This window comes from Phyllostomus hastatus, unplaced genomic scaffold (assembly GCF_019186645.2).
Source record: "Phyllostomus hastatus isolate PE091 unplaced genomic scaffold, TTU_PhHast_1.1 phas_scaffold_1066, whole genome shotgun sequence".
Classification (NCBI taxonomy): domain Eukaryota; kingdom Metazoa; phylum Chordata; class Mammalia; order Chiroptera; family Phyllostomidae; genus Phyllostomus; species Phyllostomus hastatus.
The window spans coordinates 23,991,178-24,014,736 of record NW_025334004.1 but is presented as its reverse complement, the minus strand read 5'-3'; the positions used below and the strand labels follow the sequence as shown (position 1 = coordinate 24,014,736).

General features: G+C 46.5%; 1 protein-coding gene across 2 annotated transcripts in view; it reads right to left on the bottom strand.

The window, feature by feature from the left end:
• Positions 1–17,099: 17,099 nt before the first annotated feature.
• FHIP2A (FHF complex subunit HOOK interacting protein 2A) overlaps positions 17,100–23,559 on the bottom strand; it is a 31,537-nt gene continuing 25,077 nt past the window's right edge. The window contains exons 15-18 of one of the 2 annotated variants that reach the window (XM_045854181.1): positions 20,994–21,134; positions 20,546–20,649; positions 20,316–20,435; positions 17,100–18,114 (exon numbers count right to left, since the gene is read on the bottom strand). In XM_045854181.1, the coding sequence (XP_045710137.1) occupies positions 20,330–20,435; positions 20,546–20,649; positions 20,994–21,134 (351 nt within the window). In that variant the 3' untranslated portion in view covers positions 17,100–18,114; positions 20,316–20,329. Of the gene's footprint in view, positions 20,436–20,545; positions 20,650–20,993; positions 21,135–23,559 lie in introns of both variants that reach the window. The other variant, XM_045854180.1, reaches the window with a different exon arrangement.

Sequence of the window (23,559 nt, the reverse complement as noted above, 5' to 3'; positions counted from 1 at the left end):
ACTTTTGAAAACTTGGCTATATATTGGGGGTCCCACAACCCCCTCCTTGTGTTTGGTAATTTGCTAGGATGGCTCACAGATTTCAGGGAAACACTTATATCCATGGGTTTATCACATGATAGAAAATACAAACGAACAGCCAGATGAAGAAGTACATAGGGCAAGGTCAGGAAGGGCCCCGCGCACAGGAGCTCCTGTCCCTGTGGAGCTGGGGTGCACCCCCGCCCCCAGCACATGCATCTGTTCACCAATGCAGGAGGACTTTTATAAGGGCTTCATCGTGCAAGCATGGTCAATATTCCTGCAAACATTTCACATAGCTTTAATCATTTAATGCAATTGTAATGTAAAAATACAAACGTTGTGATTACTTGTGTTGCCATTTATGGCTACAACTGTGGTCTGTCTCGGAGAGGAGCTGCTTTCCTCTTATCGAGGTGCTTCTGGCGCTTTTGGACAACAGTATTCACGTGGTGCAGTAACCGTGGCAACGTGCACATGTGTAAATGCACTACTTCCTCGTGTAAACATACCTCGAAAGGACACTGCTGTGGAAAGTGCACAGAAAATGACCCGATGGCTTCCACCTGTGGTGCCAAGCTGGCAGCTACAGGAAGTGCATGGAATTATGGCCTTTGGGTCCGACAGATTAATGAGGATTCAAATCACAGCCCCCACCCCCTTACTAGCTGTATAGTCTTAAGAAAGTCCTTTACTTCTGTGATTCTCAGAGTCCTCATCTGTAAAGTAGAAGATAGCATCTAGTTTGCAGGCTTATTCAAAGACTGCGTGAGATAAAGTCTGTGATAAAACACCTAAAGCCATATCTGGTGCACTGTAGACAGGCAACAGATGTTTCTTTTCTTTCTGAGAAAACATTAATGGACACTTTATAGGTGAAAACAAAGAAAAATAAAACTATTAGTAAATATTTACTGAGCATCTGCTATCACGGACTCCAACGCGAACCACGGACACTGGAGAGGCCGGGTGACCTTCGGTGAGTCGCTTAACCTCCTTATGTTTGTCTCCTTCCTCATCTGCAAAGTGAGGATAACAATGATAGTAACAATCTCAGAGAGTTGTTCTGAAAATTAGATAATGTGGAATATACGACGTGCTTCAAATAATGCCACGCTTCCACAAGCACGTAGGGTTGGCTGCTTGATACGTGTTGTATTTATTTGATCAAGACGCTCCATGGAGCCTAGATGAGACGCTGTGATGGCTTATCCCTCTGCCGTCCAGGAAAGCGTGGTCTTCAGTGGGAGAAGCCCGCTAGTGGGACCACGTGTGCGCCATCCCTTCAGGTTGCCAGGAAGGGTCTCTTTGATGACCAGTCGTGACAGGGAAACTATCGGGATACGTAAAGCCCCGAGGTACCGAAGGCACCACGGTAGCAAAGCAGCTGGTGTTTCCTCTACACTCCCTTTGCCATTGGATTGTGCTGAGGTCCTGGCTGCGGGAGAGCCAGGTCTTGCAGTTCCCACAGCTCCAGGAGAGAAAAACGAGGGAGGGGTACTCCCGAAGGTGCATCAATACAATTAGTGTAAAGGCAACAAAACGGGACTAATTAAGTGTCACAAACAGCGAGGGGAATATGAACACAGTGAATCGTGATTACACCCGAGACGGATTGCTGCACAGCTGCCGGATTCCACCTTGGCTTTGTTGGCATAAGAAATTTTAGTGTCAAAGAGCCGGCACATCAACACCCAACATCATTAATTAGTATTGGCTAAGTGTCCGAAGTCTGTTGGGTACTGCAGAGCGAAAACAATTCCTAGCGTTAAGATGGAAAGAGGACGGAGAGAAAAGGTTACTCATCTTTTCACGTTCGTTTCCCCCAGGGAGGGGAGCAGTGGGGGAATCCGTGGATTTGCATAGGCCTGTAGGGGGGTTCTTACCGGGGAGCGGAAACGATCGCCAGCGTGGAGATGCAGCTAACTCTGACTGAGCTCTCGCTGCACGCCAGGTGCTGTCCTCCTCCTCTCCACATTTAATACAGGCAGTTAATCCTCACTCCCTAATGAGTGGGGCTCGCATTGATTAAGCACTTAGTAAGCCTCTGGCACCATTCTATGTTCTTTTGTACACACTCTCATTAAATCCTTAAACGGTCATGTTTTTTTTCAGCTGAAGAAAAACAAATTCGGAAAATGTAAGTCATTTGCTGAGGTCTCAGCACCGACAAGTTGCAGATTCGTGGTACCAACTCAGTTTTGCCTGACCCCCAAAAGTCATACTATTTTTTTTAACCACACTGCATTCTTCTGATAATGTTACAGAACAAGCCTCAAAGTTGAAACAGTAGATACCTTTTGTGAACGTTAACTTTGTGTCCAGAGAATATCCCTTTCCTCCCGGGAAGGGCTCATTCCAGCCATGGAGGAGCTACCTTCTGTATCCAGATCCTGCCTCATCTGACCTTGAACCTTCCCTTAAACCAGCTTCGTTCTCAAGCTACCTCAAGTTGAGTTTCTGACACTTGCATCTAATGTATCCCAGTTCAACCACCACACGATTCTAATGATGGGGCTGGGCATTAATTCACTCCTGGTGTATCACAGAGTGATGGACAGACCACTGTGCACGTGATGTGACTGCAGCGAGCTGGACCTTTGTCTGTGAAGGACGGAAACCAGTCTCTCTGCTCTCTAGTTACACCTTTTCTGAGGGAAGCACCATTTGACCTGTAGCATAAGGAAACCTTATAAGTACACCAGAAGGTTACAGGTTCAATTCCTGGTCAGGGCTCATACCTAGGTTGTGGGTTTGATTCCTAGTCAGGATGCATATGTGAGGCAACCAATACAATTGACAACCAATCAATGTTTTTCTCTCTCCCTTTCTCTCTCTTGAAAATCAATAAATGTATCATTGGGTGAGGATTAAAAAACAACAACAACAACAACAAAGAAAATCTATTGTGTCATATGTTAAACTGGGATAGAAGAGTCATTTATTTTCATTCAATAAAGACCAGTCAGATGCCTCATCTCTTTCACTCTCAAGCACAGGCATACTCAAAATTGTAAATTGTTAAATTTAATTGTTAAGTAACTGGGGCTGTAGGGGGAGTGGGCTGGGGGAGAATGTTCTAAAAAGCAGGACGTCTTTGAAGTCAAGGAATTACGCTGAGGAGAAGAGAAGAAGACACAGGTGCAAAAAGATAAGCACTGACACAATTGGCAGGGCCACTCCACGTCTTAGCTACTGTTCGGTTGTGTTCCAAAAGTCCATTGTAAAACTGACGGCATAAAACTTGGACTATTTTGCCCTGGCTGGTGTGGCTCAGTGGACTGAGTGCTGGCCTGCAAACCAAAGGGTCGCCAGTCTGATTGCCAGTCAGGGCACAGGCCTGGGTTGTGGGCAGGGTCCCCAGTAGGAGGTGAGCGAGAGGCAACCACACATTGATGTTTCTCTCCCTCACTTTCTCCCTCCCTGCCCCATTGTACCTCTCTAAAAATAAATAAATAAATAAATGAATGAATGAATGAATAAATAAATAAATAAAATCTTTTTAAAAAAAAGTTTAAAAAGAAAAAAAAACAGAAAATAAAAAAATATTTAAAAACTTGGAATATTTTCCCATAGGGAGAATGTTATGTAAGGCCCTGCTACTCAGGGTATTATCTATAAAAAACTATTCAATGCTGTAATATCACAGAGTGTTCCAAAGTCCTCAGCCTCCAAGGCCTTTGCCAGTCTGGTCCCTGTCCTCCTTGTCAATCTCTCAACGCCCCTCCTTACTTGGTCCAGTGATGCTGTCTCACCGGCCTCCAGTGCTCCCGTCTGCCACAAGTCTTTCATCCTCCCGGGCCCCTCCCCCAGACGGCTCTCTCCCGCCCTCCTCTGCCTTGCACCCTCACTAACCCTTCGTCCTCCTTCTGGGTCCAGCTTAAATAGGACTTGCTCACGAGGTTTTCTGAAACTCAGACCAAATAGATCTTTCCTCCAAACTCCGCTGCCACATCTCCCGGCGTGTCCCTTGCAGTCCTTGCTGCACCAGGAGGGATTTATTTCACGTCTGTCTCCCATCTCTGAGCCTGTGTCCTCATCTGTAGGTGGAGAGTGCACCACACAAGGTTGTTATGAGGACAGAAGGGAAGGATGCAAGCAAAGAGCCTGGCACAAGGCAGATTCTCCAACCACGTGAGCCCCCGGCCCGGGACAGGACCGGAAGTGCTGGGGGTCACGTTCCGCCTTGTCCTTCGCTTAGAAGTGCCTGCCTGAGGTTGCTGCTGAAGTTTCTCTGTTTCCTGGGCGATGCTGAGCAGTTGCTGAGCAGTTGCTGCCCAGCGGAGGCTGCCCGGGAAAAGCCCACGAGCATCTCTTCTGGTCACAGGCAAGCAGACGTGGGCACCCAGCAGCCCATGGAGCCGATTTGGGTCAGCAAGCCCTGGCTCGCCGCTCACATTCAGGCCGAACAGGAAGAAGTGCAGGCAGCATCTTTAAATGAAAACCATTAAAAACAAGCAAAGCACACGCACACACACACACTTGAGGAAGATGAAATGACCAGGTTTTGACGGTCTTGGAAATGGATTAGCCATAACAATGAACCTACAAATAACCCACATCATGTGTAGTCTTTGCAGGCGAGAGGGAGAGTCCGTATGTGTGGGTCTGTGTGTCTGTCTGCTGTGTGCATGCGTGTGCCTGCACGTCCAGCAGAACTCTTAGATGCCCTAAAATGGTCATCTGGGCAGGTCCCCCTGGGCTAGCCATCCTTGAAATGCACGGATCTTCCTCCTCCTTCCTGCTGAGGCTCTGCAGCTGACAAGACGCTGTCAGACTGAATTAGTGACTCTGTAAACCCAGTTTCCATGGCTAAATGACTGGGACAAAAAAAAAATCTCCGAAGTTTCTTACATCCTGGGAGGCTTTTTCCGAAATATTTATTACCAGAAGGCAACATGGTAAGCCCAAGGGTTTGGAGATCTGGGTCGAAGGCCCAGAAGGAAGCCATTACTGGCCAGCTGAGTAGTCTGGAGTCTCTCCCTCTAAATGTCTCTTAGCCTCTTCCTTTTATTTGCAAAAAGTAGCTTAAAGAGCCCTGTCTACCTCATAGGATGATGGCAAGGAGCCACGGAGTAATCAGTGTCTCAGCCCCTGAAAAAATGACAAACAACTGGGATTGTTTTTCAAACATTGTTCCAATTTATCTTTCTTACCCTTGAAGCCTTTTGGAAAGCTCTCTAAGAGTCTGTGACCTGGTAATCAACTTGTATTTATTTGTGGGGAAGCTTCTGTAAATCAAAGGCATAAAAAGGGACTCGGCTAAGGAAAGCATTTCCGCTGCTCCCTGGGAAGACGGATTTCAGGCCCCGGAAAGGGAGCGGGGAGTCGGAGAAGAGCTCTTGAGCCTGTTTGCTTCCCTAAATGGCCCACGTTTGTTCGGGCGCAGTGATGGGAGTCTCCGAGCCATCCTCCAGCCGATCACTTATGTCCAGCAGGCTGGCAATTTGCACTTGTTCCAGGGAGTTCTGTTGTTTTCATACCTGAAAGATTCCCCTGGTGCCTGTAAGAATGGTATTTCCATCTAGCAATTGACATGGCCTTGTACAGAAATAAAGTCCCCGTTGCAGCTCCTGCAAAGAAAGGGAGCTGGATTGACAGGGAACTGTGTGAGCTAAGGAAGCCTGTGCCTCGTCTCTGAAACGGAGCCCTTTATAGTATTTCCCGCATGTCTGCCGCCCTCCATACAGGATCACCAGAGCACCCCCTGAAAACACAGATGCCTGAACCCCGCCCAAGGCACACTGAGTCCCAGGGAAGAGACTGGGAGGGGGGCGGTCTGTGTTTTTAGCAAACCCCCCAGGTGGCTGAGTTGCCCAGTGAGGCCGAAGAAACAGTGGACAGGAGCCTCCCCTTGGATGGTTAGCGCTCAAAGCACCCTTGGTGATTGCTTGGTGGAACCCAGGGCTGAACCTGCAGGGGGCCGGTGACTGACCGCTTGGCCTCCTGCAAGCCCGTGCTCCTTAAATATGTACTCCGCACCTGCTTTGAGGAGAAACACCTGGTGTGAAGCGGGGAAGACTTGTTTTTGCTGCCTGCAGCAAATGCGCTCTTGACCCAAACTCGCAAGTGGTGTTGCCCTGCAGTGAGGTATTGTCCGATTCCATTCACAGGGACTGTCCGTAATAGACGGATCTGTGAAGACAGGGGGCAGATTTGTGGTTGGGGGTCAGAGTGGGGGGATTGAGGGTGGCCGCTAAGGGGACTGGATTTTTGGGGGGTGGGTAATGAAAATGTTCTGAAGTTGATTGTGCAGATGGTGGCCCAGCTGAATAGACTGAAAACTGTTGAACTGTACACTTTACTTTTAAAAAACATTTTATTTATTTAGAGGGAAGGGAGGGAGAGAGAGAGGGAGAGAAACATCAGTGTGTGTTTGCCTCTCATGTACCCCCAACGGGGGACCTGGCCCGCAAGCCAGGCACATGCCCTGACTAGGAATCAAATAGGTGACCCTTTGGTTCCCAGGCCAGCACTCAGTCCACTGAGCCACACCAGCCAGGCTGAACTGTATACTTTAAATGGGGGAATTATATGGTATGTGAATGACATCTTAAGAAAACGGTTCTTTAAAATAAAAAAAACAGCCAAGTTTTACTCTGAAAAACCAAAACCCTGTGGTTAACCACGCCCATTGATCCTTAGAAGGCAGCTGAGCAACATCTGTTGATATTGGGGGAGGCAGAGACCCCTTCCCAGAGATTCAATAAACCGTGTGTGGGGCCCCGATGTCTGTATTTGGGACGAGTGTGTCTAGCGATTCTCATGTAGGCCATATACACGCATGTAATTGGAAACCATTATAAAATGGTCTGTTTCAGAGACGATTTTCCTCTATCACTATCTGCTAGACCCGGTGCAATTCTGTATTTTACAGGTGAAATCAGTTCTCCTCTCAAACCTGATTTTGGGAGCTTACCTAAGCCGAGTCTCAGGGGAAGGAGGTAAAATGAGGATTGAAGGCTTTACTGGCCTTCTTGGAGACACTTCCTTGGAGACACTTTGGTGCCCAGTTTTATGAGAGTTCTTCAGCCGTTGGAGCCTACGGTAGGACCAGGTCATTATGTAATCACGGGCTGCCTGAGATTTCCTGGCATTGGGGAAAGAGTGAAGGCTCTGGCTGCCTGAGTTCAAATAAGGTCTACATTTAAGGACTGTTACTTTAGCTCTCAGCCTGTAGGGCTGGACTATCAGGGCCTTGGTCTTAGAATGACTCTGACTCTGAAGAGTGAATGAAATAAACACTAGAGCGAACCTGGCGCATACTCCCTGCTCAGTAAAAAGTAGCAACTATTACTGCTATTTAATGCCTCATTTCATGTATGTTACATTTCCTGTTTGGATTCTGAACTCCTTTGAGGACAGTCATTTAATTCCTACACAGCCCTTCACACAGCGTCTCATGTGCAAAGGCCCGGAGGGAGTGGAGGCTTGTGGAGGACACCCACGTGCCACCTGCTCAGGCTCCTCTTTCCCGGAAGCTCTCCTGACCCCACCGTCCTTCCGCAAGGTCACAGAATTGGGCTCCCAACAGCTTCTATACCAGTGTGACCTCACTCCCACTTGCCCCCTTCTCAGCCACAATGGGTTGCGCTAGGGGAGGACACCCAACCCGGCCTTGGCCCATGAGCCCCTTTCCTGGGAATTTGTCATTGGACCCTAGGGATTCCTGCCTGCGTCTCCAGGCCCCTTGGAAAGAAGATGCAAACCTAACAAAGTATGCAGCTATTTTCTAGTAGAAGCATAAAAACAAGGTCTGGCAGCAAGGCACAGGCTTAAAACGGACGCTTTTGTGTTCCGCTGTAGTTGTGTGATTTGAAGTGTACTCGTGTGGTGTGATTCTGGCAGCCATGCATAATGCTTCTAAAGAATCTTTTAAAGCATTAAAAAATGTCCCTATTATAACATTAAGGCAAAACAGATAAAAAAACCAAAATTATGTAGTTTCCAAAGAGTTAAAATATATACATATATGCATCAAATACTGAAAAATACATAAAAATGTCAGTAGTGATAAAGGGGTTGCAGATGGTTTTATCTGATTTTTTAGCCACCTTCTGACTTTTCAGGAAAAGTCTATATGCAGGGGGGAAACTAGGGGGAAATCTAGGGCAGACTAGAATGTTATCTTCTCCTTTCTCTTAAAAAAAATTAAGCTCCACCGGCCTCCACTTTCTCAGAATTCTAACTATGTTGATATCTGATAAGGAAATCTGCACCCAGCTGTGAGTAACTTACTAGGTCTCTAAGGGCGTTATCAGAAATCAGCTTCCAGAGAGAGGCACGGTGGCTTCCAGAGCTAAGCTAAGCAGTTCCACCTTTAAATCAGCAATCAATAGTAATTTCCCAATTTGCAGAAGTCATCGTAGATAGAAATTTCTAAAATTAAGTTTATTTTTCAACGTCTCAAGGAGAACCTTGTAGCATGAACATTAGCATTAATGGAGAGCTTTATAAATATGGGAACAACACTGCTCCATCTTCTAGAGAGTCTGATTTAATTGGTCTTTCGTGGGTTGTGAACAGCTATAGCTTTATTTCCATTTTAAATAATTCTCATCTTTAGCCAGGGTTCAGAACCACTGACCTAGTGTATCTGATTACATGTGAAGTTCTATATTCAGTTATTTTGTTGTTAGAAGCTTAGTATATCCATATTTCTTAGGACTTTAGAAGCAGCGTCAGGATTTCCAAATGCCCCACTAAATGGAACGAATTTGGAAACTATCAGCTGAATTCGCCGACCAACGGAAAAGAGACTGTTTGGAGACATCGCCCTCCAGTGGCAACACTGGGTAATTGCTTAGCCAAGCCATGGTTCTCCCTTCCCATTGATGGTTTCTCTACACGCAGGCCCAAAGGCTGCTCTGACGCTGTCTTGGCAGAGCCTCCCAGGGAGTCTGCATCCCTTTCAGCCAATGGTTGGCTGGGCGTGGGCCTGCCCTTTGAAAGCTCCTTTGAGTTTGCCCTTTTCTGACATGTCAGCAGCAGACTTGGAACCGTAAACTGGGACAAAGTTTGCAGACTGGCTCGTAGCTGTCAGGATCACTGTTGTAGATAAAAGCTGCAGGGTTGCTTACTGCCACTGGAATGCTGACCTGCGCTAGAATTACTCCTGCGACTTCACAGGAAAGCATTACGTCAATAGTCACAGGGCATGGGAAGGAGGGAAAGTACACGTATGTAGCAAACTCTTAAGAAGATTTAAAGCAGTTTAGCTTTCTCCCTTGTGTAGGGGCAGAAGTCTGAAGCAGCTGGGGTAGGCTGTGGGGAGTGGCGGCGGAGGGAAGAAGTGCCACCAGGCTGGACAGGGCCAGCTGAGAGCTGGGGCCTGGAGCCAGAGCATGCGGAGGGACCAATCCCTGTGACGTACAAACTCTCTTGTGCACCAGAGCCACCTGAGAAGAAGCACGTCTGGAAAGCTTCCGCCGAGGCCCGTTCCCACCGGCAGTGACTCCATCAGCCCGTGAATCTGAGGGGATTTTAAGAAGCAGCTAAAGGGTCCCATGATTCAGCTGGTGCCTACCTGGTTCCAGGCGTGATGCTACGACGTTATTCCCCCATTCAGTCCTCACGGCGACCCTCTGAGGTGGATGGGACCATTCCCATTTGACAGATGAGAACACCGAGGCTCAGGGCGATGGTGGTAGGTGCCTGAAGCCTCGCGGCTGGGCCAGTGAGGAGGGCGCCTGGACTGCAATGCCAGGTGGGGTTAGTGCAGGGAGCTGATCACCGCAAGGAGCCAAAGCCTTAATTACTAGGCCCAGTGTCAGGGGTCAGAGCAGGACTAGACTAAGTAAATGGGTGTGTGAGCTGAGTCCACACAGCTCCTGGGGGTCCTTCTGTTGTCCTTGAGGACAGGCCTGGTCCCAGCACCCAGGAGGGTGCCAAACCCAAGCTGGTGGTGGAGAAAACACTGGTTAAAAGCTGGGGATGTAGGGAGGAGGGAAGCAGAGGGCAGAGGGCAGAGGGAGGAAACCGAGGCAGGGCCTGGGACCCAGGCGGAGGGCCGCGGAGACCTCAGCGGAAGGAGGGGGGGAGGGAGGCCTGGGGCGGATGGGGACTGGGGGTGGAGGGGGGGCCGGCTCCTCTGCGCCCTCCCGCAGTCTTTCTCCCTGAGCTCCGTTCTTTCTTCTGGATTTTTTATATGCCTCTCTTACTTCTGTACACCCTTCCTTCCAGTTGCTCCTCTTCCCTGTGGGAGGAGGGGTTTGTCTTCCCTCGGCCTGTCCCCTACCCCTCCCAGGGTGTAGAGGAGAACAGTCGATTATTTCAGTGAAGGAACAATCAGATCCGTCTGCAGTCAACACCCGCTCCACCTTCCCTCCCCCAGCTACCTCCTCCCCAGCCGGCCCCTCCCGCGGGGCTGAGATCATCCTGCCCCGCCCAGAGCTGCCTGCAATTCCCTGCAGCCACTGCACTTACCAGCGTCTCATGTTTAATGCAAGCGCACGCCCAAGACAGGAAAGCTTTCAAGATACAGCTTAAGATACATAAACGCTGCCCTTTGCAGAGCAAACAGAAGTGTATGGGATGGATGTGGGTTTTCCTATTTTACGATAATTGTATTCTCACCTGTACAGATTTAAGCAAACCAGGGCCGTCTGAGGAAAGGAAAAATCTATACATGAGGACCTCAGCGCCCTAGCGAGTCCTAGGTCACCTCCACGTTTTGAGTCTCCCGGTAATTTTCAAACAAAGAAAGGCCAAAATCAGGTCATAAAAACTGTGGTTGATTGTAAACGCGTACCCTCATCAAGTTAATATTTGTAACACAAAAGATACTGCGATGTAATTGTTCTACGTTAATTACAGCATAGTAAGAAGCTATAATTCACAGTTCACCCAGCATAGGTCATGGGGCACAGGTGTAAAGCAATATTTTCAAAGCTCCTTTCAATCAGGTCAGCCTATGATTCCTTTGGAAATAACATTAAAATGTCTAAAATTAAAGTCTGTTGTGTGGCCGTGGGTGGGCTAATAATATTGATGACCGTGGAGATTTCCCTCCTGCGAATGAGGGCACTCTTGTTCCTGAGTGAGTTCTACTGCTGCTCCCACTCTGCCGCTCCTTCGGAATATTCCTGTGGTGTAGCCACGTCCTGGCCTGCCTTAGGGAGCTCAGGTTGGAAGGGCTTTAAACAGACAGAGCACACGTGTAGTCCAGCAGCCCTCCTCGCCCCCGGGGCCCAAGGCTGCATGCCAGGGTAATGCGCGGCTGCAGAACTCGTTTTTTTCAATGGCCCTGGTGCTGCTGGGAGAAAGTGCTGACCCCAGGGCTGCAGCAGGCAGGGCGGGAGATGAGCCTGGAGCAGCAGGCAGAGCCAGAAAGGAAGGGATGCACAAACACTAATGAGCAAAGTCCCTAGTGGATGGGCAAGAGTCAGGGGGCCCGGAAGCTGCCTGAAAGAGCTCCCAATGGCCACAGCTAGAACCTGCGAGCAACCAAACCTGTGAAGCATTGGATCAGAATCCAGAGCATAAAATAAAAATCTGTGAGTCAATATTCATAACAAAGGCTTCCATAAATAAATGAGAAGGGAGACACAAATCTTCCTTGCAGATTCTTCCTTCTTTCGTTCCTTCCTCTTTCCTTTTTTCTCTCTTTTCTTCCTTTTGTCAGACTAATTTTTGGAGACAGTCTGTCACGAACATAGCGTGTAACTCTCCGAGTGTCAAGTGAGGGCTGCACGTAGTGACGCGCTTCCAACGACGACGGTGTGGAAGGAGGTGGGGCGTGATTTTCTTGTGGGAATAGAGCCAAAGGGAGATAAAATCTAACGCTGGATCAGGCCAAAAGTATCCAGGCATCCTTACCTGAGGCTGGGTTTAATGCATTTGCTCACGTGACCGGAAGTGGCGGTGGCAGAGTTCCCGGCTGGTTTAACGAAAGGTGTGCTCCGTGGAGACGGCAGAACTTTCTGGTGCAACGCATGAAGCTAAGTCAAAGACGCGGGCAGATGGGAATTCGGATTTATATGGAGCGCAAATACCCAACCATACGACGGGGGCCCGATGACCATCTCTCCTCTAAGGTGTTAAAAAATACATTAATGACGAGGGCACCAGCATCCTTGCAAAGTTCTGTGGTGGCTTTCTGCCCCAAGCTGCGGTTCGTAACGGAAGATGAGGCCACTGACAGGGATCCCACCAGGAAAACGGAAAATGCATTGCAGAGATTTCAGCGGAGGGAACTTAGCACGAGTTGCTTACACCATTGCCATCGTTGGAGGCTGAATGAGGGAGAAGGCCATTCGCTGAGGTCATCCAGAGATGGTATCCCATGAAGCAGCTGCCACTGGGGTCGAGAGAACAAGCAAGAGGCTGGGGTGACACCCAGAAGCCTGGGGCTCAGGCCTCCGAGAAGGACTCCTGCCCGCCTGCCGCTGTGCCTTCCAAGAGGCTGCACAGGCTGGTTGCGGGAAGGCTTCCAGACTGCAGAGGCTGAGACCAGCTGGGGAGAGCCCATCGCTGAGTTGGTGTGCCGGGAACAGCAAGCCAGCTCAAGAAGGAAGCGCCTTCTCCCTTCTTCCTGCTTCCCCTTCCCCTGGAAACCCTTCTGGACAGGACCTAGGGGCTACTGGTTAGAAAAGGAGACACCTAGTTTGTGGAATCCTAGCTCAATATGACACAGCAGAATCTAGAAGCGTGGATTCGGAGCTGAGGGACCGTAGCTTAGCAACCTGCACAGAACTCGCTTTGTCCCATCCACCTCCAAAGCTAGCCTCTCTAAGACAGGCGCTTTCTCGAACTCCCCTCTCCTTGCCATGGCTAGACGGGGTTTTAGTCAATACGGGTTGCATTTACTACTAAATTTACTAAATTTTGTAAATACAGCATGATGGATGAAGTTACTGTAAGCCCCGAGACAGTACAATCCACCCTAAGCATTGAGGAACACAGCACCTACCTAATTAGAATGCTCCACGTATCTAGCTGGAACGTTTTTTTTTTCTTTCTTCACTCTGAGAGGATCATTTTGTGCAATGTCATGCCAGGGGAGCAGGGCCTTGCCTTTCGAACAAGTGGTAGCCTCTTGCTGTGATGAACAGAGGTACCGAGGAAGGGCAGCTTAACTGGCCTATAAAATAACGTTTAAAAAACCACGGTGAGAGGCAGGGATCAGCTCCCATGGTGACGGGGATTTCTGAAGCGTCTGCACATAAAAAAAACATAAGGCAAGGCCTGAGAAACTTGCGAGGACCGGCTAAAAATAACCCAAGCGCCAGAAGAAAAAGCTCAGAATTTACATCTCGCCAGCATTTTTCTTAACCCGAAAAGGCTGAGAGGGAGAATTTCTGGTCTAAGAGTTAATGGTATTAGGTGAGTGATTGATCACACAGCTCCTGGAGGAAGGGCCCCAATACAGTAGTCTCGTATCAGCAACTACAGCGATGGCAGGTTTGTAATGAGGACAAAGAGCTGTTCTTCAGGGCCTCGAGATGGTGTTGCTCCCGAAACGCTCAGCCCGGAATTATCCATGTCAAATGAATGACACTTCCCTAGTCGTTTTCTTTCTGCTGAAATAAAGACGGTAATAAATGAGCTCCACTGCTTGGCAGGAGATAGATCAGCTTTTCCTTTGAAATACTCAGAACTTAATATCAAGGATATTATAGGCCACGCATGAAAAGACTCCAACTGTTAAGAACTGTGCAAAATTATTTTTATTGCAATGTTAAAGTCCAAAAAAAAAAAAAACCCCAGAAATTGCTACGCACATTCGCATTTACAACCTTTATTGTTTTCAGGAAATGGTTTTGAACCCGAATTCCAGGGAACCGTGTGTTCTTGCCAACAGCATTTTCAGGGAAAGATTTATGCGAAGCTATACCCCATCCAATCATGTCTTTAAAAAGTGGGTCTTTAAAAAATAAAGTGGGGCTTGTTTCTATCAAGGAGGCCAAGAAACAAGGATGTGGGGTTATATATATATCCTAAAAGCCTACATTTTATTCTCCACTTCCATGTCTGTCAGAGCCCCACACCAGCACGACTTGAGGAGAAGATGGTCTATTTTCGAATCATTTCTAAAACAGGATGGAAGATCACGGGACACTCAAGTCGTGGAGGCCGCCGAGAAGATTGCAGAACCATAAAAATCTCCACGACGTGCTACGTGGTTGATAAGAGCAACAGGATAAAGAGATTTAAGAAGGGAGGCGTGTTTTGAACACGGAAGAATGATGCTTAAGGACTGGCTAATTTGTTGTCCTCTAGAAACCGTCCCCGTGGTTCTCGTGGGAAGCCTGATCAATTAAAATCCTACATGCTATTCTACTTGTGAGAAAGACGAGGAATTCATTTCTCGTGTTATTACATAAATGAATCTCATCTTCAGGGCTTTGAAATATATCTTTATCCGGGCGGTAGTGAATTTGTGTGCCGTCTCATCTTTCTGCATTACGGTGAAATTGATTTTATGATTCTGTCCTCATAAATTACAGGCCTGAGGCTGTGACAGACTTCGGGGAGCTTTGTCTCTGTGTTCCTGAGTTTCATCGGCTGGGCAGGTCACTTGTTTTGTTGTTGTTGTTGTTGTTGTTGTTGTTGTTTTCCTGAACCACATCTAGCCCTTCGAGCTTGCAGTTCTGGTTCCAGTTCTGAAGCTAAACATGCAGTTTGAAAACAAATGGTCCATTAGGCCCAGGATGTGTTCATGGCTTGTGTGCATCCTCTGCACTGAGTATTATCCCTGAGGCCTTTAGCGTGTCATCGGAATTAAACATTTTGTTAAGAATGAATAGAACGATCACCGTGCAACTGAACGCATATTAACATGGGTCCCATTATGAAACGAATAGCAATAACACTGGAAGCATGTCTTCCTTCTCTCCTCACCCTCCCTCCTCGATGAGAGCCAAGTAACCCATAACAGTACTCGCATTTCTGACAGTCCTACTGGGTCCTACTTACATGTCAGGCTTTGGTTCCTCAGTCCAGAGAATTATGACCTTCATACCCCGTCTTTAAAAGGGAAGGGAAGCTCTGTTGGTTCCTTGGCTAGTCTAATTAGAGGGAAGAGTAGGGTCATCATATAAAACTATAAAGCCTGCCGGATTTCTGTCAGTCCTCAGACTTACCCTTGAGAGGTCGGGTTGTTCCTTAGGGCTACCTCAAAAATACGGAGGGTAAAGGAAGGGAAACAGAAGTCAGGTCTCTTCTTCTTGCTCCCTGGCAGGTGTGACCCGCCCCCAGCCTGACCCCAGGCTTAAATTCTGGGAGTGGGTGGGAGTTCTGGGATGAGAAGCCAGGGGAGGCTTACGCAACCCAACTCTCCCACACAACCAGCACGTGGCTGCGGAGTCCAAGGCTCCCCTTGCCATCAACCCCAGCTGAGTCTCCCTTCATTGGGTACGCAGCCACCTTGTGCCCCGACCCAGGCGAGAATAAAGGTGGTCACAGGAGCGCTGAGTTAAAGCAGGAGGGAAAACCAAATGTTACCCCTAATGTTCAGGTCATTTTTTTCAAAGCCTACTTAAATCTTTTGGTTTTAATATTTCAATGGGCGTTTTGCCTTTTTTAGGCAATCATTCTAGAAGGAGATCATTTAAATCAGTAGTTAATTACTGTCCATCCTCTGAGAAAACACGGGCCACAGAGCCCAACTGTTTGGCCCGGTGCTTTACGCCAACCTCAGAGCGAAGGTGAAACAGTCAGCGTGGCAAATGTAATAGGATACAGAAGAGGTTCCCACCCTTTTGCCAAGGTGACTTTGTGGTGATGACCTCTCAGGCCACCCGGCATTTCTGTACAAGGAACGGAGTTCAGTCAGGACTGGAGTTGCAGCTTCTCCTTTCGGACGCTCTGCAGCCCTCCCTGGTCCTCCCTGTGCCCTCACTCCTGTGGGTGCTGTCCTCGCACGGTGCTCACCCACGTGCAGGGGGACATGTTGGTGTGTGCGCGCCGGGCCCTCCCGGAGACTCCTGGGGTCAGAACTTGCTTCTCACTGTTCTCCAGCACCTTAACACCTGGTTCACGCAGTTCCCAAACATAGTTGTTGAATAAGCCAAATTATCGTGTCACCTTGTGTTTGGATGACATATGTGTGTCCTATTTCTAGAGCACACACCACAGTCAAACCACAAGTAGTGAGTGTCCCTGGAACCAGCCTCGACCAATCTCCCAGACAAGGCTGCACAGTGGGCCGGATCAAGGCGTCAGCCAGCCCCCCATGAGCTGGGCCCACAGGCAACAACTTCCCTCACTGGCTCAAGACCAACTAAAACCTACCCCATATCTTTCAGGGATCCTTCAAATGCACGAAGTACGTATGTTTGCCTGATTGTTTCTTGAGGAAGCGTTATGGCTTTTACTCGAGCGTTACTCTGAACAAAATTTCAACCTTAACAACTTTATGTTAATTCTTTAGGTTCCCTTGAGATCATTAGTTTTTGCAGGTGATATATTCTTAATTACCAGCAGTCGGAGCCAGATGTTTGGACTGGGGATCTGATTATGCATTCCTTCCTAAAACGCAGTTTCCTCTTCATGCCGCTCTGTGTCGCCCAAACCTCACCTCCCTGCATCTGCATCCTCTCAACCTGCTCGCCTCTGTTCCCGTGTGAAGCAGTTTTCGTTGACAGTGGCCGAGAAGAGGCATGGGCAGGTGGGGTTAGTAAGCAGACTTCTCTTTCCGGCTGTGCCGTGTGGTGCGTGTTTCTTACAGTCTTCAGTTAATAGGGTTTGGCAAATACTCGAGTGAGTGGAATGAGCCTGGAGTCTGGTTTGAAATGCCAGTTAAACGGTTTTTATATGTGTTATAAATATATAAGAAATAATGCTTACGCTGAATTGTTTTTCTAAGATTTGTACAAACATTCCTTGCTAAGGGAAGTGGTTATTAAGGGGGGAGGTGGCTGATATTCCAATACACACACGGCTCACTGTGGGGGCGGGGTCTCAAACTGCACACCCCCCTCCACAAATACCTGACAGACTCTTGTTCCTTCCGGGCAATCAACGCTGTGGCGACCTGTCAATTGCTGAGTCATACTTTTTGTGGGCTAGGAGTTACTGTTTCTGACTTCTCAGGGAATGACATGTTTCCAATGAGAATTCTACAAGAACACCAGACATTGTTTGCATGACATGATTTATTTTTGGATTATCCCTCTTAGTCCTGCATGCATTGTTAGCAGAAAAAGTTGGGCTTGATCACAACCTCCTTGGACGAGCCCGCAGGTACAGAGCGGCTGTCCGCGGAGTTTCTCCACAGACGGCCCGAGGACTCCAGGCCTCGGTAACACTGTCAGAAACCCACGCGACGACGTTCAAGAGAAAGATTTACCAAATGTCGTTTGTTTAATGTAAACAAGGCCATAGGCAAACAGAGGATTACAGTAACACTATTTTACAGGGCCCGGAAATATGATTATCTACCGTGTGCGGGCACGCAGAGTGTCACAGTGACATGCGTATTCTGATTCATTGTGCAACCCCAAATATGATTACCATGTATTCTGTGGTTTTAGCATTTCACTGTAACTTCTGTCAATACTTAAGAACTTCATAATTAAATGGTAATTGTATATTAATGCAATAATTTATGGAAACATGTTACCATGGATTATGAAGGTAATTCTGTAATTTGTGCCCTGTAAAATTAAGTGTAACAATCTTTACACTAGCAACAGTGTAAGCAAGCTAGGGATTTTGGTCCTTTTATATATATATATATATACACACACACACACACACACACACACACACACATATATACACATGTGCACACAAAATGATGTACAATTAAACCAAAAAGCTGTGAAGCCCCTCATGGCTTCCATATTGCACCGACACGAGAACATTCCACAGTGATAATGTGAGTACTACAATGATAACTGGCTGAGGACACATCTGAGTTCTATCAAGTAAAGACTGTGGCTCATTACTAAAAATAACCCCAAAGATTGCACTGTTAGAGAGAAAGATGAAAAACAAAATGTGAATACTATTTATACCAACGTGAAGCAAGGCTACCACTGAGTTTGGAATTTGCTTGGGACAATCAATTGCTAAGATGGTACCTTCTACCCAACACAGTGCACCTTGGTCACTGTCTTGCAAATGCCAAGCCACAGAAATATTCAGCTTCTGAAAGACAGAAAAAGACGAACAATGTAGTACAATGTTTCACTAACAAATCCAACTCACTGTGAGAACTTGTGCTGGCTCTAGGTCTGAACTATATACATGGATAAAAGAAAGGAAGAGAGAGAGGGAGGGAGGGAGGGAGGGAGAGAGAGAAACTGAGAAGAGAAACAAAATATACCTTAAGCTTTAGTTGATTACAAATCAAAGTTATTCCAATAACTTAGAAAAACATGTTTTAAGAGGCAGCATACACACAAAAAATGAGTTAAAGCTTTTCTGAGCTTGGTTTCATAGATTAGCTATAGGGTCCCTCTGCGAAATCAAAGATAAAATAGTATTTGGTTTGGGAGGTCACATCGTTGCTGTTACACCTATTGAACACTATGAAAGCATTAAGAAACATCTAATATCTTTTAATGCCGTATTTCAGATACGCCTACATCAGAATGGCCTATAACTAGACCCCAAACTGAAGCTGTTGTAGGGTTCCTTGCATGGACTGATGAGAACATACAGCAAACCTAACGCTTTCCCTTCACTAAAAATCATTTAAAGGAAAGCACGCACAAAGTAACTATCTCCCACTTTTGTTTTTCCATCTTTTCAGTTTAGTGAATATCTTAGAAGGAGCTAACAAAGATTTGCCTTAAATTAGGAATTTAGTCTTTTCGTTGTTAACAATGGTTAAGTGTTCTAGAGCCAAGAATATTCACAATCGTTTGATATTTTGTTCTTAATAAATAGCAAAAACTAACTATAAAATGAATCAGAAAAAACGAATCCGACACAAGGAGCAGTAGGTATACGACGTGCGTGTGTGCACATGCCCACTCACGCCCGCACACCGCAGCTGCGCAAACACGCTGCGTCGGCCGGCTGCTCGGAGGGGCAGCGACGGTGCCTCCGCTGCCGGAGGGTTGACGGCCTGCTCGCCCACGTAGCAGGAAATAGACAAGAGGAAAGTGCTGCTGCTTAGCATTTCGGCTACAAAGAGGAAGCGCGAGCATGGGAACGATGTAGGAGAGTGGAAGCATCGCGTGCAGGAGGAGCGGAGAGTGGATTGGCAAACGCCAGTTCGGAAATCAGCCCGTGCGCGCTGTGCACGCCCCTGCTACACGCCCATCCACGCGCACCCCCAAAAATCTACCCAAATTCCCTCACACGTAAACAGGACACGCTGGTTCGTCTGCTTGTTTTAAACCTGCCTTTAAAATAATTTAAAACAAAAGACCGAACAAAACTTTTTTTCAGAAATGTAAACATTAGGGAGGCCATTGGCATTTCGGTCGCTGCCTAAGAGTTATCACCGGTCAGTCCCCGCACAGATGCTACCGCATGTTCAGTGAGAAAAGTCGAATCACTGAGCAAGTTTATGAAACGACTTTCAACGAGGAGAGGAAGAAAAGGTTCTCAACCCAATACATGTTAATTAGCGTTAAGACGATACTATTTTAGCAAGCACTACCGATGGTGAGCCCAGATTCAACGTTACTGCACGAATGCCAGGGTTTAAATAAACTGGGACCTGTACATGAAAATTAATCACTCCACGGCTATGTGCACAAGAGTAAAAGAACATTTCTTTAAAAATATACATATATTAATTAAGAATTTTATCATCGTATTAAATTGTTACTCTTAGAAAAGTTGAAGAAAGTCAATGGTTCTCTACACATCCGTCTCCCTATTATCAACTCATTTGATGGTCCCTGAATTACACATATTTTTTCATTTACAGTTTTTCATATTTTGTTTGGTAAGAATGCTGACCTTAAAAAGTTATAAAATTAGGTTTTTTTTTGCTACTTGTTAATCCAAAAGAATGTAAGCGCCTGAGCCCCAGAGAATGTCAAAAGGCCTTGCTACCTTAAAGGATATGAAAATAACAGAAATATCAAAGTCATGACATCAGAAATTCTGCAGCTTTTCACACAGGCATTGGAAATGCTCATTTCCTGAAGTTCCTTTGATTGTGTCCTGGATTCAAGGACGTGCAAGTTTATACATAGAACCTTTATGATAAAGCCAACGAAAGCAATATTGTACAGCATTTTACTGAAACTGTCCACTCAGCAGGCTCGGGATGGTTCTGTCCAGTTTACAGCAACACTTCAGTTAAAAAGGCTTCTTATCCTCTCTGCAGTGGGTGGAACCGAGTCTTTCTGGGGAAATGCACACGACAGTTCTGTTCCCTTAGTCACCTGAGAGGCGCTGTTCAGGGCGCGGAGGAAGCGTGGTATTTCACAAACGCGATGGCGGCCAGCTCCTTACAGAACTCCTCCAGCACGATCACGCCCTCCAGCAAGGTGATGTGGTCGATCCTGGTCAGGGACAAGCAGGCAACAACACATCGTCAGTTCAAGGTGCCAGCAGACTGCCACGGGCAGGCGGAATTTTTAGGTTAAAAATAAAATGTAAAACGCTGACTTACATAGGACCTTCAGGCTCCAAACCAAGTAATCGCTTTCGGACTAGCAGAAGCTTGGGAGTGAAGTCCTGAATGCGCTGGATTCTGACCATCAGGTCTCCGACAACCTGCACCCCAGAGACAGAAGGGACCTCAAGTCAGCTATGTGGTGATTTTCAGGATGAAACCAACCAACCAACAAACATTTCCTTTCCTTAAATGAAGAATGTCACCTTTTACTCTTAACTGTCTTTGACAAAGAACTCATATCTATTCCTTAGAATACAAAAGTTATACATATATCTTTAAAAGAATGAATTTGTTTCTCCACATTTTACAGTCAAATGATTACTTCTAAATGGTTGATATATAATATTTTTCTGTACATGACACTGATTACATGCAATGGCATTAGGATGTTAACTGGACAGGTTTACCAATTCTAAGGAACGTCACAAAAGCAGGAACTCACCCTGACGATCACAGAGAAGAGGGATCTACAGCCAGAAGCGAGGTTCACGTAAGGGTCCAGAAGGTACTCGTGTACATGCGGGTGAGGGAAGAGGGAGAGTCTGGAGAGTACCGACGTCACCTGCAAGTTCACGTCGTACGGCTGTGGAGAGGTCAGAAACAAAGACGTCGCTGACGCACTTACAACGTACGCACCTGGGCAGTTACTTTACCATGTTAACTTGTCTTTTCAAGAGAGGAAAACCTACCATTTTATTCCTCCCTCCTCCTGCTCTTCTGCAATGAAAGTACCTGTGACCACATTGTAGTGGTTCTCACCATCTCAGTCAAAGTGCACGTAACATAGTCCTCAACGTATTTTTTTTTAAAAAGCATGCATAGAAACATATAGAAAAAAACAAATACAGAACACAGCCAGAAACTCTCTGTTTTATGCAGGTTGTTTGAATTAGTGAAATGGTTCAAGACGTCATCACAACCCACCAAAGTGTCATGAGTGATATTAATTACAAACAGAGGACAAGACACATTAAGTGTACGGCCAAAGACAGAAGGGAAGGCATTAAAATCTTTCAAAACATAGTAGTCTAGTTTCAGAAATAACATTCCTTATCTCTCATTCAACTACCACCGATTACCGATGCAATCAAGTCACAGAAACTTGACAACAGAAGGCCAGTTCTTGGCGGCAGAAACGACTAACGTGCTCCAAGGGAGCGGGAAGAGTCAGAATGGTGACTGTGTACAGGGCCCACCCACCTCTTTCCCCGCAAGAGCGTCACCTTGCCCAACATAACTGTGCGTCTGTGCAGAGTTCCTCATACTTTATTTTCTGTTGTCATCTCTCAATTTTACTAGAGTTCTAGTCTTGTAATATTTACCCTTCAAAGAAAGTAGCTTGGCGGTGCTTTACGGAGACTGTGAAAAGCCAAGCAAAAGACATGCTATACAAACAGGGTTATGACTGCGCCCGGCGCTTCCGACAGAAACCGCCCATCCATCCCTTTCCACGGAGGACCCTGAGGGGTGGAAATGGCACTGACCGGGGAGAACTGGGGGGAACTGGGGAGAAGGCTCAGAAGGACCTAGGGGGCTGGACAGGCGGGAACCCGTGCTGCAGCATCGGGAGGGGAAGAGCGATTCTAGGCCAATCCCCTGTTAGCCATGGAATTGGAGTGATTTACTCTCCTTTGCTGAGCAGCAAAGGAGAAGCCACTGATCGTACTGACTGCTGATTAAAAAGGCAATATTTGCCTTCAGAGGACAACAAATGCTTCCGCGTGTGCCGGAAGATAGCAAGGATCCTGTTGTATGGACAAAAACTCAAGTCCCGTGTCACAAGGGCACGCTTAGTCATGTTCGCTCACCACCAGATTCAGGGACACAGACTTCCTGGAAGAAGAAAACCTATTTCTAACTCATCCAGAAGCCAGCCCTTCAACGAAGTAAGTGCAGGGAGACCCCAGTCCTGCTGAAAGGCAGTTCGAAGAGCCTGTCCTCCTATCTCACAACGTTTGCGACAGAAGAGCCCTTTTCAAGACTCAATTCATAACAAACGGTGAGTTCACTTTTAGGCACAAAGGAAACGTTAAAAAAAATCTTTAAGAAGAATACATTAGTGTAAAAATGTGGTCAAAATCACTTAAAAGAACTTAATTTACAGAATTGCAAGTGACTTCATTTCAGGCAGCTGAGATTTTTTAGGTCTAAATTATGCCATTTGCAGGTGCTTAAATAAATAAATAAATAAATAAATAATTTGGCTTTAAGTAAGCACACTGTCACTTTAACTTTTATTTTCTCTATGTGGTGTTACTTTGGTTTTTAGTTTTATTTGAATAGGAAATCTGTATTCTGTTGCTTAAGAAATTTAAGACTGACATAGTTTTTTTTTTTTATCCTCACCTGAGGACTTTTTTTCATTGCTTTGAGAGAGAGAAGAAGGGAGAGAGAGAAACATCGACTGGTTGCCTCCAGCACCGGCCTGGATGGGGACCACACCCACCTGGACTGGAGTCCGAACCCGAAACAGCTATGTGCCTTGACTGGGAACTGGACCCGCAACCCTTCAGTTCTGGGACAATGCTCCAACCAACTAAACCACACCAGTTCAGGCCAGATTATTTTTTGATGTGAAAATGAAAATACATTTCAGCTAGAGAGAAACTGTGCCGCCATACTCTAAATGGTCTCTACTTCACATTGATAATAACTTGAAAACAAGCTGGCCTTTTTTGATGTTTTTTTTTTATAATAATCTATTATTTTGGACCCTTTTATTTTGTACTTTATAGAGTATTTACCTGAAATAAAAGCTAACTCGATTTTTCTGACGTGTCAAATGGACCCACTTTTGACTGAGCTTACACTAAATACAAAGTCTGAATTTTAGGACCATAAACATTGACTTAACAGCATACCGATATCACCAACAAGCTAAGTCTCACCGCTTCTACTAAAGGCCAAATATGCAGACACTCAAAGTAGTAAGATTTAAGTGAAATTTTAAAAAATCTCAGCAACTTGATAGTCTCTGAAATTTCCAATACCTGCATTTAACAAGATTT